Source organism: Scardinius erythrophthalmus, assembly GCF_964197995.2.
Source record: "Scardinius erythrophthalmus genome assembly, chromosome: 16".
Lineage (NCBI taxonomy): Eukaryota > Metazoa > Chordata > Actinopteri > Cypriniformes > Leuciscidae > Scardinius > Scardinius erythrophthalmus.
The window spans coordinates 34,962,577-34,982,894 of record NC_138236.1 but is presented as its reverse complement, the minus strand read 5'-3'; the positions used below and the strand labels follow the sequence as shown (position 1 = coordinate 34,982,894).

General features: G+C 38.1%; 2 protein-coding genes across 3 annotated transcripts in view; one reads left to right on the top strand and one right to left on the bottom strand.

Moving 5' to 3' along the window:
* Positions 1 to 18,380, top strand: part of LOC308704027 (BAR/IMD domain-containing adapter protein 2) — a 42,385-nt gene extending 24,005 nt beyond the window's left edge. For both annotated transcript variants that reach the window (XM_081388080.1, XM_081388081.1), the window contains 8 exons: positions 983 to 1,135; positions 3,567 to 3,746; positions 8,334 to 8,811; positions 9,960 to 10,158; positions 12,113 to 12,175; positions 12,268 to 12,475; positions 14,876 to 14,916; positions 15,004 to 18,380. In XM_081388080.1, coding sequence (XP_081244206.1) covers positions 983 to 1,135; positions 3,567 to 3,746; positions 8,334 to 8,811; positions 9,960 to 10,158; positions 12,113 to 12,175; positions 12,268 to 12,475; positions 14,876 to 14,916; positions 15,004 to 15,076 — 1,395 coding nt within the window. In that variant the 3' untranslated portion in view covers positions 15,077 to 18,380. The remainder of the gene's footprint in view (positions 1 to 982; positions 1,136 to 3,566; positions 3,747 to 8,333; positions 8,812 to 9,959; positions 10,159 to 12,112; positions 12,176 to 12,267; positions 12,476 to 14,875; positions 14,917 to 15,003) is intronic.
* A 125-nt stretch (positions 18,381 to 18,505) lies between these two features.
* On the bottom strand, positions 18,506 to 20,314 carry ndufa3 (NADH:ubiquinone oxidoreductase subunit A3). Its single transcript, XM_081387986.1, has 4 exons — positions 20,280 to 20,314; positions 19,186 to 19,257; positions 19,002 to 19,079; positions 18,506 to 18,676 (listed from the first exon to the last, which is right to left on the bottom strand). The coding sequence occupies exons 1-4, from the start codon at positions 20,287 to 20,289 to the stop codon at positions 18,585 to 18,587; spliced, it is 252 nt and encodes an 83-aa protein (XP_081244112.1). The 5' UTR covers positions 20,290 to 20,314; the 3' UTR covers positions 18,506 to 18,584.
* Positions 20,315 to 20,318: the final 4 nt, after the last annotated feature.

Here is a 20,318-nt window from a genome sequence, read left to right as displayed (position 1 = left end):
TGTTTTTTCAGGAGTGGGTCTATCTTTGTTTGTGTAGGCCTGAGCTATGCTATCAGAAGCATTACTCTAAGCGTGATTTTGGATCAGAAAGAAGAACAAGTCATTTAGTTTAAGATTAAGCAGATATCCGGAACAACTGACTTGAGGCCAGAAAAAAACAAAGCAATGGGACAGAGAAAAAACAAAGGAACGAGAGAGGGGAAATGATGAAGTAAAACAGGACCACAGTTTGAAAGATGAGGAAAGGAAAGGAAAATTCAGAGATATTATTAAAATGAACATGTCACTTAAAAGAACGTTTAGAACAACACGATGGTGACAGCGTTTTCATTTTTGGGTGAACTGGTCCTTTAAGACTGGGTTTTCCAAACGGGGGTTGATGAAAGCTAATATTTAATTAAATTGAATTTACATTAAAATAAATAAATGTGTGCGATATAATGAATGGCTGTGCAATAATCAAAGGCTGCGGTTTAATTAACTCGTGGCATAACTTTGTTTTAAAAGGTGGATGGGACAGGAGTGTTTGTGTGTGTGTGTGTGTGTGTGTGTGTGTGTGTGTGTGGTGGGGGGGGTAAATACAATGCTATATATCAATGCTATCATGTACAATAATTAATGTTCAATTTCAATTGAGTTTAATTTATCCACATATAAGTCATGTTTAACGTGATAGTTTCATTCTTAAAAATAAAATTTACTAAAATACAAATATGTTGTTAGTCCCAAGATTCTTCACATCAATTAATAAATACATAAATCTGCTTTAACTTCTTGTGTGCTCTTATGGTCTGGTGGTAGACTTTGTTAAGCGTGTCAGAGGCTCTAGGTTCTTCTCATTAAAATCAAAGATGTTCATCAATGTAAATCCCCTGCTTTAAGGATTCTGAACTTTAGTTGTTTGCCTTAAATGCCAGTATTGGTGTACATTTGTCATATTCTATGTAAAGATGAATGAATTAAAAGTCTCTCTCTGAAACAGTATGTGGAGCTGATGAGTCGCCGGCAGGGAGAGTTGGACTCTTTAGTTGCGGTTGGTTACCGCTCTGCTCTGACAGAAGAAAGGCGGCGCTATTGCTTTCTGGTGGACCGTCAGTGTTCAGTCACCAAGATCCTCGTCAACTACCACTGCAAGGTAACACTACAGATATGAGCTCACAATGAAGCTTTAACCAACTAACTCAGGCTGTAGAGGACTAGCAAACATTACAGGTTCACTGGAAAAACAAGTCTCTACCTAATTTTTGTTTTTTACTCCAAAAACATAATAAAAATAAACATAATCTGAAAATCTATACATGTAATTCACTTCCAGTTTAGTTTAGTTTCCTGCTAAAATGAACACTAGAGTCAGTAAAACACCAACAACTTTAATGTCTTTTCACACAAATAATGATAATGAGGCAGGTTATCTTATTTTTGTGCGGTTCCTTACGCATTACTATTTTATGACCTCAAAACACTTAGGGCCCTATTTTAACGATCTGAAACGCAAGTATCAAGCGCGAAATGCAAGTAGGCCTGTCACGATAACAAATTTTGCTGGACGATAAATTGTCCAAGAAATTATCTGAGACCATTTTCATTTAATATAATTATAATGGCATAATAATGCAGGTACACCTTTTCAACGATCTATAAACTTTTATTTCTAAAGAATATTAAACATTGAAAACGGAAAACATTTTAAATATCCAAAAAAATTAACAAAACAACCAAAAACAATGAAAGCAATAGACTATTAAGCGGGTCGCACACCGGACGCGCAGCTCAGCGCCGCGCCGCGTCTAGGACAACTGTCACCTGAAAATCCGATAACGTCAGCAATTTTCTGATTTCTGTAAATAAATATAAAACTAAATGTATATTGCAGCACAGGATTAAGTCGATATATACATTAAGTACGATTTGAGACACATAAATGTACATTTTATATAAAACTATGTAAATGGCGCTCTGTGGCGCGGCAGGATTTTGAACACGGTCCTGAGCCGTTGTTGGGCACCGCGGACAGACGCCGAAAGGCGCCGCCGGTGTATGTACTCTCATAGAGAATAATGTGTTCGAATTTAAAAGACGTGGCGCTGCGCGTCCGGTGTAGTGTCTGTTAACAAAATAAATGTCTGTTAATAAATAAAATGGATGTAAACAAAATTGCACTTCAAAAAATATTAAACATTAGGCTTTAGACATTAGGCTTAAATAGTGATACATTCCATAACAGGCAAAACTGACAGTTAGGACCTTTGTAAACAAATAAAAAAAAGCCTCAACAAGCCATATCGCACAATTTTGCACTGTTACTCCTGTTACTTTGTCCTCCTGTTACTTTGTCAAGTGATTGTGTACTGTCGGGAAGACGGAGACGCACTTTATTGCGTGTATGCACTGAAAATACTTGGTTAGGATTAGGGGTGAGGAGTGCGTGCGTATTAGCCTACACGCCATAAAGAGCGTATCATATGCATGCAAAAACTATTTTTGGCGTATAAATGGCACGAGAAATAACATTCGTGGTATAGATACGCATTTTCATGTGATCGGGCTCGCTGTCGCAACTCACAACTAGCGTCTTCTCTCTCTCCCGGCAGTAGCCGCAAACAGTCCCGCCGGCGCTTTCCCATACAAAGAGCATGTGACTGACAAGCGCCGCGCCGCCGCCTCCCCACACAAAGACCATGCAACTGACAACAAAGAGGGTTCACTCCTCCTATACGCTAAAGAACCGAGCGAGAGTGGTCATCCAGTCTCTTTGGTAGAGAGAGAGAGAGACGAGGAAAACAAACAAGCATGCAAATGGAATTATCGCGGCCGGAAAAATTATCGAGCTCATTTTTTTTTATCGTGCGATTAATCGAATTATCGACTATCGCGACAGGCCTAAACGCAAGTAACTTTGTGGGCAGGTCTCGGGCGCTGTTGCTATTATACCGGCGGGATAAATGACTCTTGCGCCCGACGCAAATCTAAAAGGGGTTGGTCTGAAGTAGCTACATTACTCATAGGTGTGGTTTGGGCGTAACGTGAAATAAACCAATCAGAGCGTCATCTCACATTCCCTTTAAGAGCAGGCGCGCTTGTTCCATGGCGGATTGCTATTATAACGGCGGATTTGCCAGGCGCACGCCAGGAGCAGTTCACAGCCGAGGAGACGACGTTCTCGTCAGGGCCGTAAAACACAGAGAAGTGACATTGGGGATGGGAGAAACCCAACCAAATTAGCTTCGGTTAAACAGGCGTATAATAATTTGGGTAAATGTGTAAGCTAGATTTATGCCTATTTTTCACATCTTCATGGACACAACAATGATTTCCCTCGTGTGTTAATATTTTTCCTTGTAATAATGTATGATTTGCAAAAATGAAAACTGCTGCTTCTGTGTAGATGAGATAAGCAAAGTGTATGCGCGTTGTGCACACGCTACATTGATTATGGCCAAGCATGCACCCTTAAAATAGCATATTTTAGCAAATGTGTTTTTATCTTAACTTTAAAACAAGAAACAAGAGTGTAGTTATGAAAATTTGCTGTGTATATAGCATTTGACAGAAATGTTGTTTGATAGGTGAGAGAGCTGTTGTCTCAGAAGCTGGCATCATGGCAACAGTCATGTGCTCAGCCAACCAAACTACCCGAACGAGCCCTGAACCTGTTGCGTCACACTGCCCCCCAGAGCTCTGGAGGAGCTGGACTGGCGGAGGTCCTGCGGAACGCGAAACTGGGAATCTCTCAACCTGGAGAACAAGTGAGGGACAAATACTCCCACATTACAGGGGCTTAATTGTCATAAAAATGTCACAATGATTAAAAAAATGTAAACGTAATGGTCTTAAAAACAGGATTAATTTACTTTATGTAAAAAAATATTTTCCTACCTTTTGATTTTAGGTGAAATAACATGGACATTTCTCGATTTTTCTGATATTCTCTCTGATGAAAAAAATGAAATATTAAGTGTTTCTACATTTTTGAGTATCATAATGTCATATTTTGATGATTTATCCTGTGATCAGGCATAAAATCATTGGACAAGATTACATCCCAGCATAATTTTTTCTCCTGATGATAGATGATACAAAATCTCAGCCGATGTTAATTTAGAAATCAAATACAAATAAACAAAACCAAAAATTTAAACTTGACTTGAGCAGACTTGACATAGACCTGACAACACTTTACCAACAGCATGTTACATGAACAAAGCTAGACGAGAGACATTGGGAGCATGAGGGCTAGATATACAGGTTGGTTTCTCACAAACAGGTTAGGACCTGCCAGCTGACACCATCTTCTCCAGAACTTGTTGACTTCTTCCTGGATGATTTTTTTTTTAATTTTTATGGATAGCCTTCAAACTCAAAACTTTCTTGATCCCCTCTTTTTCCAGTACATCCCATTAGAGAGTTTGGACTTGCGTATTCCTCCATCCTCATGAACTCTCACTTTAAGTTTCTTCTGAGGACTGAGTCTTGCTTTTTCTTAGCCAAACCTCTAGTTAGTACTGCAGAGAATGCTTTCCTCAGCTGCTGACTGTATTGGCCAATCCTCCATTGGCCACTTCAAGAACACTGGCCCTCTCTGCCATGCAGAATCTTCTTTTAGGCCTTCTGGATCTGGACTACCTCCCCTTGTGATAATATCTGCAATGTTTTAAGTTACGTGGGATCCACCACCAGTCTTTAACATGCGTAATTCTCTGGATCTCTCTAATTCTATTTGCAATGAAGGACTGGTAGCCACAGCTAGCCTGCTGAATAGCTCCCAACAAGTTTGCCTGTCCACCAGATGAAACCATTGGTCAATGTATATTCTAAGCCTGGCTGCATAAACTGCACCACACATTTCAGCCATGACCTCTTTAAGAAGGTTTTGTCCCACTCTCATTTTCTTTTTCCACTTGGAAAAATTATTGATGTCATGATGTAAAGTTTATCCTCTTCCACCAGATACCCAACTCTAAGAGCCTTATTGTCTTTATCCCTCAAATGGTTTGGAAGTTTCAGGATTCTGTCTTCTACTGTTGACTCTACTGGCTCACCATCACCAGGCTTCCAACTTTGTTCTGACTGATCCCAGTGCTTCAAGAAAAACCCTTCAGCTTAGGATCTCCTTAACACCTTTGGTTATTTTTTCCAGATTTTTATGATTATTGTGGGAAGTTAGAATATCATCTACGTATCTATCCTCTCCAATAACTTTGCACTCCTCAAGAAGATGAAAGAACTTTGTCAGTTTTGCAGTTTCCCGCTGTGCAATGCACCCAATGTTAACTCTGGTGATTGCATATTCTCCTATTCACTCTGATCGTCTCTCCACAGAAACCTATGTAAATGCATTTCTCTCTCCTCTAGCCTTACAGAGTTATACATCTTCCTGATATCTCCTAGGACTGCATAAACTCCTCTCCTAAACCTTAGGACAGCTCTGATCGGATTAAGAACATCTGGGCCCTTCAGAAGAAGATCATTCATGCTCACTCCTTTAAATTTCTGACTGCTGTTCCATACCATGCACACTGGAGTAGGAAGTAGGAGTAGGAGTAGGAATTTCTTTCAGCATTATGTTCAGTAATAAACAAACTGTTTCTTGAAACAAGTCTATTATTTTGTACTTTTAACTGCTTTACTCTGCTCTCAAAGTCCTTCTTCTCTGTTGAAGGAAACCATTGCTCCCAGCTGGATAGAGTTTTGACTCTATTCCACCCCTCACAGATTGCAGAATGGAGGTATTGCAGAGGACCTTAGCACGGTTCCAGGTTCATTGCAAACTGCTTGTTATCAGCTTCCTACGACTGGCAGGTCTTCTCACAGCGGCCTCATCAGTTATCCAGCCAGGATAGCTTTGTCTGTTCCAACACTGGTTGATAGCCAGACGTCTTTCACCGATTCACAATCATCGCACACTGGTTCGGGTCATGACCAGATGTGTTGCGTCTCTGAGACTCTGGAGGGGGGATACATTTCTTCAAAGAGGTGTACCAATTGAGCCGCCTCCAGCACGCAGGGAGGTAGTAACCACTGACACTTCCCCCAGTAGGACTTTGGCAACACCATGGTATACGGGGCAGTTGGCACCCACAGTTGGGGGCATCTCATATCAACCTCCTTTAGGCAGTACTCTTCACCCTGAGACATTTCAGGCAGGAACTCTCAGGGGGACAGATTCTGGTAAGGATAGACAATACCACAGTGGTATTTTTAAACAACCACCAGTTAGGCATGAGGTCCCTACCCTGTATCCATTTGGCAAAAGTGCTTCTATTGTGGGCAAACAAACACTTCCTGTTAGTCAGAGCACACATCCCAAGTTGCTGCAACAGTGTGGACTATCTTACCCATACGGGGCCGAAGGATTTATGGAACAGAAGCCTCTTTGCCCGTTGTGGTTCTCGGTGCAAGAGGAAAAAGGTTCGCTAGGCCAGGATGCTCTGGCCACGAATGACCAGACCTCCTTCTCTTTGCCTTTCCCTCCATTACGCTCCTCTGGTCCGGCCTGAGGTGGGTACAAGAAAAGCATCTCAGATGTATTCTAGTGGCCCCCTGTTGGCCAGTGATCCCTTAGTTCTCCTATTAACTCTCACAACCTGTCCACCTCAGCCACTGCCAGTTCGGAAAGATCTGCTGGCACAGATGGACGGGGCCACAGTGTCATCCTTCTCTGGACGGTTGAAACTGTGTGTCTGGCCCATGAGCAGATGGAGCAAGCAGATATTAGGAATCTTTTCATGAACACTTCTTTCTTTTTAGCCATAACATCAGCCAGAAGGGTCAGCGAGTTACATGCTGTCTCAGTCTGCAGTGTCTTAGGTGGGGGCCAGAGAGCAATTAGGTTACACTTTGGCCGAACCCAGCTTTCCAGCCCAAGGTATTGTCAGCTCAGTTCACAAATCAGCCTATTCAGCTGGCGGCATTTAGGAAGGCGGACAAGGCTTTCCAAGCAGCCCTATGTCCAGTTTGTGCATTGAGGCAGTATGTGGTAAGGACTGCCTCATGTCGTACCACAGACCAGCTATTCGTCTGTTTTGGGCCGGCAGAAGAAGTGCACCCTTGTCGATACAAAGACTCGCTCACTGGGTGGTGGACACTATTGTTGAGGCATATCGTTCGACAGGCCGTACAATGGTTGCTCATTTGATTCGGGTGGTGGCCCCTTCTTGGGCAGTATTGCGTGCTGTGCCCCTTTCGGAGATATGATACAAGGTTTTATAGGCTTAATATGGCTCCTATTCCTTTGATTAGCTCCAATGTGCTGCCAGATAGCGTTTAAGCTATCATATCCTGTGACACCCATGTGACTTGGCTGTATTGATCTTCCACCATCGACTGACCATCTCTGGTGGTCTGGAACAGTGAAATAGAACGGTGGTTACTGGCAGAACCGTGGTTATATGAATGCTGGAATCTCTGGTCACTTGGATTGAAAATGACTAGGAGATCGACCATGACGTAGTTAGAACTGATATCGCTTCCGACACGTCATTGGTTAAAGTCACGTGTGACTGAATCAATACGAGATTCTTGATGTGATGAGCGAGACACAACTCCTTCCACCATGTACTGACAGTCTCTGGTGATCTTCCACTATTCAAAGAACCACGATTGCGCCAGTAACCAGCGTATTATAAAGTCACATTTTAAATAACATTAGCTGGTAGGAAAAAAAAAAGAAAGGGAAAAAAAACTTTTTTGTTTTTAGTTAGTTCCAAAGGGTTTATGTTTAATTTAATCTCATTTATAAGATGTTAAAAAATGGTTTGCAGAGTGCCCACTTCTTTTTATGTATATGGTATTTTTCTAATACAGTAAATATATTGTTTACTTTTCAAAATGTAATTCTGAAAATAATCAAATCCAAATATCAAATACACTGATTTCTATCATACCATAATACCCTAATATAAGTTTATAAATCCTTCCAAAATAATCTTGAGTAAATATAATAATTAAACAAATGCAACATTGTATCTTTTTCCAGTCCGCAAAATTCACAGGTATATTACATTTTCTGCTTAAATCTTTACAAAACATGCTTTAATTGGAAAAATCCTATGTGGTATTTTTAGGACACTCCTATTAATTTTGTTATTTAAACTAAATTTGTTTAGAATTTTCCATGTTTTCTTACAATAGATATTACTAAATAAATAAATAAATCTTGCAAGAAAAAGGACAGAACAAAGAGCATTTCTTATAACCTTATTGCTACATTGGTGATTTAAAACATCAACATTTTCAACATAAATATTCCCACACAAATCATGAATCCACTGAATTCCCCTGTAATTAATCAAGATATATTACTAATGATGCTTCATGTCCCTCTCCTCTCTCAGAGGCTGTCTATTCAGGAAGTCCCACCTCTGTTGAACGGGGACAGCAGCAGCCGTTCTCAGCAACAGCAGCGGTCGTCCCAGTCTGACGTTCTCTCCCAGTCTCTCATTGGCCTTTCACCCAGCAACACGTCTCAGCAGAATGGAAATGCCCACTCCAGTTCTTCCACTAGCCTTACCCAGTCCCAGCCAGCGGTGAGCGTGGCCGGGTTACAGTCTTCTCTCTCGGTTAGCCACACCTCCACATCCTCCCACGGTTCCCTGCAGGGCCTGACTCCACCCCTAACGGCCCCCCACAGCCCTCCGCTCCCCCACAGCGCCCCTATGTCCCGCGCACTCACACCTGTCCTGTCCACGGCCCATCATGCAGTGTCCAGCTCTCCCATTGCTCTTAATGTGCTGAAGGGTCCAGAGCTCTACGCCACATCCACACTGCCACTGCCGAGGAGACAGACGAGCGACGCTCGGACGGGATTCTTGGGTGCGTCTGATTTTATTTTTGCCATTTTTGAGTCATTTATGTCCAGGTCATATTTCAGCCGAAAAATCAAAAGATAAAAATAAGAAGCTATATTTTTACTTTGGGAATGAAATCTGTTTGAGTAGCATTCAAATATTTTATTGACACCTAGCCCTCCCTGGTTACTGTAACATGAACAGTAATATAAATAATCAGGATATTTTTAATAATTTTAAAAATGATAAATAACTACAGCAAAAAGTGCCATAATGATTTTTTACAGATATACTTTTCAATTTAAGTAATATAAAAATATTTTTATTGCATTACAGGAAAAATCATTTAATTGTCATTAAAATGTCAAAATCCAAAAAGAAGGTTTAAAAAAAAGTAGGCTTGATTTTCTTGATTTTGTAAAATATAATTTTATTTTTTAGGTAAAATATTATGGACATTTTTTTTTACAGTTTTCCTGACATTATTATAATCAGAGATGTTTAAAATGTCCACATTTTTGTTTACAGCATCATAATAATGTCTGTCTGTTCTTAATTCTGATTTGTTTCATTTAAGCCGTTTATTTTTAAAAAGCACCCTAGCAACCATTCACAGCACTCTAGTAACTGCCCAGCAACACCTTAGCAACCATACAGAACACCCTAGAAACTGTCCAGCAGCCACCTAACAACCATCCAGAACAGTCAGAACACCCTAACAGCTGCCCAGTAACACCCAAGCACCCTCTTAGCAACCATTCAAAACACCATAGTAACCACTCAGAACACCCTAGCATCCGCCTAGCAACACCCTAACAACCATCCAGAACATCCTAACAGCTACCCAGTAACACCCAAGCAACCTCTTAGCAACCATTCAAAACGCCATAGTAACCACTCAGAACACCCTGGCATCCACCTAGCAACACCCTTGCAACCAGCCAGAACATCCTCCTAACTGCATAGCAACACCCTGGCTACCACCCAGAATTTCAAGGAATCTTAGACTTAAAAACTTCAAAGCTTTTAAAACTACTTTATAAACTGCTTTCTCAAGCCAACAAGTTTGTCTTGATGATCCTTTTTAATCTAGTTTAATTTAGAACAATCCTTTCCATCACAATCTCACAATTGTATTAAACGCATGCTCTTCCAATGGTTGTGGCTCTCCAGGCTCCACTCTTCCCCGTGTGCTGCCTCTCTGTGGGCCGTCCCGTGTGGAGGCTCTGTTCCCTCACTCCACAGACTCCTCAGAGGGAGAGAAGGGAGGAGCTTCATGTCTGCTGTCCTTCCTGCCCGGAGACACTCTTTCCCTGCTGATCAGTGAACCCAGAGACGGCTGGCACTACGGCCAGAACGAGCGAACTGGACGGTATCTGACCATCAATCATCAGTTAACAAAACAAGGGCAATAAAACATCAGCTATGTGTGTGTGCTTATTTATGGTGCAGGACTAAATAACTATTTAAGTTTCTCATTTTATCAGCAATATGGCCTGTTCTTAAAACATGGCCGCTTTATAATGATGACTTGGTATAAACCAAGAATAACTTAAGTGGATTTCATTTCAGTTGGTGTGAAGTGAACATAATTGTCCTTAATCAGCAATAATATTAAGTCTTTCCTTTTCTTTTAGTACAAACAGGCCTTTAACTCTTTCCACGCAAGCATTTTTTTATTTATTTAAAAGTTGCCAGCCACCGCCAGCATTTTTGATCATTTTCACAAAATTTTCATGGCCCCCATAATATTTTGTTTATGAAAATCTGAACATGCAATATATCAAAATAAAGAACAGAGCCTCTGCTTTTAAACAAAAAAACTGCTTTATTCCAGCTTCATACATTCTTTTTTTATCAACATTTGAATGTGGGGAAGCTTCATAAAAAATCAGCATTTTGGGCAAAAAGCTGAGAAAATCATGTTTTTCATGTCAAAGACTTAATCCAGATTAGATTCAGAACGATGATCGAAACACAGATGGAGTAGATCGAGTCCATCAACACCCCTAAAGCTTCACAGTCCTCTAGCTCGTCCTGGTCATTTCATTCAGTAACATTAGGCGGTTTTGATTTACAGTACCAGTCAAAAGTTTGGAAACATTACTATTTTTAATGTTTTTGAAAGAAGTCTCTTATGCTCATAAAAAACAAAAACAAAAAAAAAACAGTAATATTATGAAATATTATTACAATTTAAAATAATGGTTCTCTTTTTTAATATACTTTAAAATGTAATTTATTTTTGTGATGCAAAGCTGAATTTTCATCAGCAAGTACTCCAGTCTTTGGTGTCTTATGATCCTTCAGAAATCATTCTAATATGATGATTTGATACTCAGTTATTATCAATGATGGAAACAGTTGTGCTGTTTAATATATTTTTTTTTTGGAAACTTTTTTCAGGATTCATTGATGAGTAAAACGTTAACAGCATTTATTCATAAAAACAGCATTTATTCAAAATAAAAACATTTCTAACAATATAAATCGTTACCATCACCTTTTATCAATTTAACGCATTCTTGTTGAATTAAAGTACTAATTTCTTTTTTTTTTTAAGTTATTGTTCCCAAACTTTTGAACGGTAGTGTATATTGTTACAAAAGATTTCTATTCTAAATAAATACAGTTCTTTTTAACTTTTTATTCATCAAATAATCCTGAAAAAAGTATCTCAGGTTATAAAAAAAATATTAAGCAGCACAACTGTTTCCATCATTGATCATAAATCAGCATATTAGAATGATTTCTGAAGGATCATAAGACACCAAAGACTGGAGTACTTGCTGATGAAAATTCAGCTTTGCATCACAAAAATAAATTACATTTTAAAGTATATTAAAAAAGAGAACCATTATTTTAAATTGTAATAATATTTCATAATATTACTGTTTTTTTTTTTGTTTTTTAACTGCAGGCTTGATGAGCATAAGAGACTTCTTTCAAAAACATTAAAAATAGTAATGTTTCCAAACTTTTGACTGGTACTGTATATGCTGTTTAATATTGATGATCGTGTTATTTTACATATGCATCTGCTTACATATGCTATCGCTTGTTTCTGCTTCTTCTTTACATGCTTTTTGATCTGGAGATTCAGTACTCTTTCAGAAGATGTGTAATAGCGCCCCCTACTGTATAACAGTGAAAACGGGGAAAGAAATTTTCGTCAATGGCAGGGAAGCGGTATCTCATAAAAAGAGTTAAAAACAAGCTTATTAGAGCTACTGTATAGTTATGCCTGAATGAATCCAGCTCAGAAGTCTCAAGATATTCAGATGCTCATTGTTATGTATGCTAATGATCTAAACTCTCCTTCATAGAAAAGGCTGGTTTCCCGTCTCCTACACACAGACTTATCCAAACACTTCCGGACAAGATGTCAGGTCTGTATGGAAAACAAACATGTTAAAATAATCAGCCGATTTAATTAAAATGTTGTTGATACATTCTCTGTTTTTCTCTTTCCTTCCTCCAGCCCTCCTCCCCTGTCGAAGGTGAACAGCACCAGCATGGGGCAGCTGGACAGGCTTCCTCCCGCTGGCCAGCTACAGCAGGTCTCTCCGGATTCAGAGGACGAGAGGAGTGTCTTATCTCAGCGGGTCAGCACCTTCAGGCCACGACCCTACAGCATGATGAACCCCGAAACCAGCAGGATGAGCCCACGACTGCGCCTGAAGGACAGGGTCAGAAAACACACCATCATCATGACTGTCTCTTCTGACTGTAACACTACATAAGGCAAGACACTGCATGCGAACAGGGTAAAACATTATTAGTAATAGTTACCACCACCATACACTAATCACAGTGCATTAAGACACTTTTTTCATATTACCAGCTTTCTGAAATGTTATGCTTATATGTGACCCTGGACCACGAAACCAGTCACAAGTCTCACGGGTATATTTGTGGCAATAGCCAACAAAACATTGTATGGGTCAAAATTATTGTTTTTTTCTTTTATGCCAAAAATCATTAGGATGTTAAGTAAAGATAATGATCCGTGAAGATATTTTGTAAATTTCCCACCTTAAATATCTAAAAAATTTAATTTTGTGAGTGGATGCAGCGAAATATTCTCAAAACTTCTCAGTATTTAGATTTTTTTGCACCCTCAGATTCCAGATGTTCAAATAGTTGTATCTCTGCCAAATATTGTCCTATCCTAACAAACCATACATCAATGGAAAGCTTATTTATTCAGCTTTCAATAATCTCAATAAAAAATAAAAAAAAACCATAAGACTGGTTTTGCAGGGTCACATATATGCATATGAGGCATTACCTATTTAAATATGCAACATCTCTGAAAAGCCAAGCCCATGTTGATGGTTGTATTATTACGAGCTCTGTCGCGCTCTGGCTACAGCCAGGTCCTTCTCGTAGACTCTCCTCTGTTCCCCGGAGGTTTGAGATTTAGCTACTCCATGTCAACCTTTCTCACTCGTTGTGAGACTAACCTCTGCCACTCCCACACCAGACACACGTCAAAGTAGCCAGAGCAACTTTTCTTTATTTCCGGATATGACGAGACACACGGGCGAGTGGCGCATGTACGCATTATCCCCGTGAAAACCATCCCGTCAGCTCTACAACACGTTTTGGAAGAAGGATTAATGATGTCTTGACTCATTATTTAAATGTGTAAATTAATTCTGAACAAAAAAGTTACTTAGTGTAACTTTAAATGTTAATATGGATGTTTTCTTTCCAGTAGTCTCAAAGAAGACAAGTTATGGAAGCAAAATAGCCCCAAAATCTCAAACTTAGTGCATGAAAAACAAGGGTTTTGCTTGTAGTGTCTTGCCTTAAAATCCCCCTGTAGTTAATAACTGTATTCCTTAAAGCTCATCTTTGATCACCGAAATTATATATTTAAACTTTTTTTTTTCATGCCTTAAAATAGCTTGAATGTAACTCGACACCCTTGCCTCATTTAGTATGCAGTTCTGTGAATATGCAAATTAGCCCCGCCTCCACTCACTCACTCAGCTCAGAGATCCACTGGTTGACGATCACACGTTGATCTGATTGGTTACAAGGTAGATTGTGACGTCAGAAACACCAGCGATTTCAAACCGTGTTTTTAAGACTGTCTTTGGTTCACTGCAGTTTTAAGGAGAAAAGACTCAGCAATGGTGTCGACTTATGAATTTACACATGGTTTGTCTTAAAGCACATCAAAAACACCACATAGACACATTAAACAACATTAAAACTTTTTTTTCACCACAGTATACACTATACTATGGAAGCTTGTTTCCGCCACAGAGTGAAAAATAAAAAAGGTAATTTCGACTTTTTAATCTCAAAATTCTGACTTTTTTTCTCACAACTGCGAGTTTACATCTCACAATTCTGACTTTTAATCTCAGAATTACGTGATATAAAGTCGCAATTGCAGGTTATAAAGTCAGAATTGCGTGATATAAAGTTTAGTCGCAATTTTGTGTTAAGTCAAAATTGCGTGTTATAAAGTCAGAATTATGAGATATAAACTTGCAATTGCGAGAAATATACTTAAAATTTTGACTTTTTTTCTCAGAACTGCATGTTTATATCTCGCAATTCTGACTTTATAATACGCAATTGGGAGATATAAAGTCAGAATTGCATGATATAAAGTCGCAATTGCGTATTATAAAGTCAGAATTGTGAGATATAAACTATTCTGAGGTAAAAAAAAAAAAGTCTGTCTTTTTTTTCCTTAGAATTGGACTTAATATCTCACAATTGTGAGTTTATATCTCACAATTCTGAGAAAAGATGTCAGAATTGTGAGATTTAAACTCGCAATTATGTGTTATAAAGTCAGAATTGCGTGATATAAAGTCGCAATTGCGAGAAATAAAGTCAGAATTGCGAGATGTAAACTCGCAATTGTGAGATAAAAAGTCGCAATTATCTTTTAAAATGTTTTATTCTGTGGCGGAAACAAGCTTCCATACTATACACTATATTAAGATAATTATCAATTTTGTTATTGTAGATGTTCTCTTTTTTTTCCTCTGTCTTACTAAATCATGCTAGGATTTAGAGTATATTGGCATATATTCCACTGACACAGTTTTCATGTTCCTCAGATGTCCAGTGATTTCACCTCTCCACCTCCATCACCCACCAGGTACAGCTAGTCACCTCTGTTTCGAAGAGCATGTTAAGACGCTCCATGTCTGATGGCTTAGTTGATTTAAACTTTACCTCTTCACAGGATCAATCCCTTCGCCCATATTCGACTCAGGAAGACGGTGACCAATGATCGCTCCGCCCCAGTAATAGAGTAGAGCCTTTGATGGACAACCACAGATGCTGACTGGAATAAGGTCACTAATGCTTAATGCCGAATGCACTAATGCTTTGAACCTTTGATATGCAAATTTTGATTTACACTTTTGCCAACAGAAACACATTTAGAGAGTAACCAATAGGATTAAAGCACAGATAAATGATCAATTAGCATTCAGTGCATCAAATGTATGTTATATATGTATTACAATATCAGATAATGAAATATTTCAAGGGGTTTTTATGTATTTCGCATGAGTGCACATGGAATAGAGAGGGGGAAAATCTGACCTATAACATTTGAATTCATATTATGGACGACAGTGTTTTAAAAGCAAGGCTATTGCTCCTACATGTCTTGTTATATGTGTGCATTACAATGCGGCAGCACATTAACTTGCGTGTACAATAAGCTGTTTAAAACCTGCATTCACTCGATCAATATTGAGCATCTAGATGCTCTGTTATCAAACATATCTTGTGGAGCGCCCTCAGAGTATGCATTTATTTTTAGTCATTTTAACTGTTAGAAACTGAGCGTAAAAGTAGACTTCTTATCCTGTTGCCCCCTCTATAGGCCATGATCAAGCTTAAAGCAATAGTTGACTTAGAAAATGAAAATTCTGTCATCATTTACTCACCCTCAAGCTATTTCGAACCTGTATGAACTCAAAAGAAGATATTTTGAAGAATGTGGGTAACCAAACAGTTGATGTACCCCATTGACTTACGAAAAAAATACTATGAAAGTCAATGGTGTCCATCAACTGTTTGATTACCCACATTCTTCAAAATATCTTCTTTTGTGTTCAGCAGAAGAAAGATATTCATACAGGTTTGAAACAACTTGAGGGCGAGTAAATGATGACAGAATTTTCATTTTTAAGTCAACTATTGCTTTAAAGCGTAATGGCAGAGCATCAAAGTCGACTAGTCTGTGCAACCCTTAATATATATAAAGGAATAGTTCATCTAAATGTAAATTCTGTCATTGTTTACTCACTGCCATGTCGTTCCACATATGCTGTATTTTTGTTTCTGTTGAGCACTGAAGAATTTTTTTTTTTACAAAGAGAATTTTCTGTACAATACTGATACACACATGATATTAGAAGATACTTTCTCAGAAAAAAAAAAGTTTTCATTAAATAAAGACAAGGCATCTTGGAACTTTCTAGGAGAAGTAGGTATGCAGGCTGTTGGTGTCAAAAGGAGGGAATAAATGGAGTATAATTACAGAAGGACTTTGAAAGAGTTGGAAAGGATTTTGGAAGAGCGTTGTGTTTGTGAAAGTCTGCTGTGAAGATGTTCTCAGCTCTCGTCTCTTGTCTCAAGTATTTTTTTAAACCCCAAATCTCCCCAACTAAAGCTTGTAGTCATGAGTTTCAGCAGATTCTAGGTGAGGGATGTGAAGGCTGTGTGCAGAGAGGAGATCTGAAGATGTGAAAGAAAGGTCTGGAAAGTGTAGACGTGTTGGAGGATGTGACTGTGGTCAAGTGCTGTTGAATTTAAAAATTAAAGACATGAAACACTCTCTGTTAGACTTTTTAAGGTGACGTAGTGACCTTGTATTTACTCGTATAAGTACTGTGTAATATTAATGAACTTACATGTACTTCCTATAGAGTTAGGGTTTGGGTTAGGGTTAGTTACTTATGATTATGCATCATTTACTGGTACATGTGTAACTACGTCACCTTAAAATAAAGTGTTTCCAAACTCTTTCTTCCCCATGTTTTTGCCATTATTTTGGGATAGAGGAGATGTCTATGTCCATTGGTTTAAAATGAACCTAAAAATATATGATTCAGTTGTGAATTTGTGTTTTAAGTAAATTGTTTCTGAATGTTGGTCAGGGTAGCGCCATATTACATTTTTGACAGGAATGAAAGCGAGGCTGCAAAATTACAGTGTGTTGAATGGATTGTACTGTTGTTTAACAACATACATTGTTCAGCTGATAAAACGTCTTTCTCCAGGATGTTTAAAGCACTGTGCCATTGTAAAGACTGTACATCTATCCCTCACAGCCTCGCTTTCATCCGCGTTAAATTCAATACGGCATCTAACCTGACTAAAGGTCTGTTGTCTTAAAAGATTGTACACTGAAACCAATATAACTGACGCTAACTTTGTTCATAAACATTATAATTTTTTTCTCCACTCCAGGGTGTTTGTTCTGATGCCTTCCTTTATTAACTTTTTCTATTATAAGGATATCTTAAATTGAATAATGCAAAAAAAGGGTTAATCTCCAACCTTATATATGTAAATATAACTGTCTACTGTAATGCGGTGAGGTCCAAAAGTCTGAGAATATTGAAATATTTAATACGAATGTTCTCTTAATGCATCAGCATAACAATTTCAGTAAGATTAATTGAAAAATGATCATTGTTTTAATATTTGATGCGTCTCTGCATGATTTGAGACAATCCAAAGAGCACCTTGAGCTTCAGTGGAAGAAGAAGATCTGACCGTCTGAGTCACATGATCAATGACACTCGTTTACGCTTGATTAGAGATCTTCAAATAGTGCACAATCTGGAATGCCATGTTCATTTCTCATTCATTGAAATCCTAGGACGTATTTCTGAGTTGAAATGAAAAGCATCTCTCAGTGTTGGGGAAAGTTACTGTTAAAGTAATGTGTTACAGTAAAGTAAAAGTAAAGGTACTTTTGCATTACTTTTCACACCTGGGCTGGGCTGGGCTTGCTTGTTTTTTTAATTACAAAAAAAGTTATATTTTTGGCAAATGTAAAGGCCCTTTCACACCAAAAGTGACCTGAAGCCTCAGGCTCAAGGAAATGTGGATTACTTGAGTTACTTATTTGAAAAAGTAACGCATTACTTTACTAGTAATCTGATTACGTATTTCAAGTTACCTGTAATGCGTTATCCCAGACAGTGCTCAGACTTTTGGACTCCTCTGCATGTTAGCCTGTATTAGTTTGTAATTTTAATTTCCGAACTGATGTAATCGCGGCTGAGCAGGTTTGATCCCTGCTGACATTGTACTTTTATTAAATATCCCAGAGACTCCTGCGACTGAACACTGGCATTTAAAGCAGGACTTTACTGTACAAGTCAGTCTGGATGCTTTGCTGTACTATTTTGATTATCGTTTCATGCGTATGTGTTATGAAGCCACCTGACAGACACATGACTACTTGCCCTAGATGTTTCTGGCTCAGGATTCAGTCTCTATGGATCAGTCATGTATTTGGACTATTGAATGTTTTAACATCATGATAACTCTATAGACTTTTGTTTTTTAAATGTACTTCAATAAACAAAGTTAATCTCTGTTGTTTTAGGTGTCAATCTCTATATACTAACAATGATGCGAAAAAACATTATACCAGACATGGCAAGTCTATTTTGGAAAGGCTAAAATATCAATAAAAAATAACAAGATAATTAAATAAAGAGCTTTTATTCATCTAGTGAGACAGAAGTAAAGGAGGGTTTGGATTCAGGATTGCACAGGATTCTGAAGGGCGTTTCACATGTTTTTTAGCCAATCCAGGCTTCTCCCCTGTGGGTCACAAGGGTGCGCTGGGACGTCTGGCATGTTCCCATCATCTCGAACCGGGACTGAAGAGAGTCAAACATGATTAAAAAGATCAAACTAACAGGTAAACTAGCTAACTGCATATGCATGAGCCTAAGCTTTTCAACACAGATGACTGACAATCATCTACTATATATATTTAACATACAGCAAATGTTATTGCTAAATAAATGGGGATTCCTAAAGAAGTGGAAGAGATGTCCCTTTCTTCTCATTTCTTTGATAATAACCAAATAACAACATTACTTTGTTGTTTACAATATCTGAAATACATTAAAACATTTCTCTAATTGAACCCACATAGAACTGCCCTGAACTATTTAGACATTGTGTAGAAGAATAACATACCTGGATAATTAAACGGAACAGCTTTGTTCATCATTCCTGTGTACTTTGTTAAAGGGCTCACAGCCGGCAGAATACAAGCTGAGTGAAAAAAAGAATATATATATATATATATATATATGTTAGATTCATAAAGCAGGAAGACGAACACTGATAATGCGATCACGTGCATTAATCTCACACTCACCCAGCAGTCCGAGTCCACAGGAAACTGTAATCACAGGCTCTTTATTCCAAGCATTCTTCAAAAACCTGCCAACTAAAGGAAGAAAGAGTAAATGCACAGACACAAGCGGCGTGCTTATTTGGTTGTGCTGTTTAATGTCATTTGATTACAGTGACTTGACATAGCACAGTAATGACATTATATGATAATACTGTGGTATACATTACAGGTTAAACACTTGGAATAATTATGCTTTTTTAAGGTTTTTTTGAAAGAAGTCTCTTCTGGTCATTAAGGCTGCAGTCTTTGATCAAAAACAGTAATATTGTGCATTACAATGGTTTAAGGACTGTTATAAACTGTGATACACAACCATTCAAAGGTTGTTGTTTTTTTTTTTTTGGCAATTGATAGGCTACTTTTATTCAGCAAGGAGTCAAGGACGCATTAAATAGATCAAAGTGACAGTAAAGACATTAATGTCACAAAAGATTTATTTTTTTAAATAACTGCTGTACTTTGAACTTTCTATTCCTTAAAGAATCCTGAAAAATAAAATGTATCACGGTTTCCACAAAAATATGAAGCAGCACAGCTGTTAAATTGTAATATTTCACCGTATTATTGTTTTACTGTATTTTCTATCAAATAAATGCAGCCTTGGAGAGACTTCTTTCAAAAACATTTAAAAAATATTATTAGACCTATAAAAAAAACATTAATTATTCCAAACTTTTGACCAGTAGTGTAAATACAGCAGACAGTAGTGCTGAATTATGGCAATACATTTTCAGAATACCGTAGTATCGAAAAACAAAACACAAAAACATTTTGTCATGTTTCTAAAGGAGTCATAGGTGCACAACAAATAGAAGTTCTCATATCGATGTAAATCATAAATTCATGTTTAAAACACAGCAAGGAAAACCACAGCTAGTATGAGACCAAGGTCATTCTCGTGTTCGCACATTATACATTAATTGTTTTTTACTACACGAATATTTTATATACCTCTCCTCAACTCCCTATTGATTCTGTTATTGTACAACACGATCGAACTGAACTACAATAAAACATGTCATGTTTCAAGCGGCTAACACGCAAAATGTACTTACTGCCCGCCATGTTTGCTTCTGTAGTCCTCCTGTGCTTCA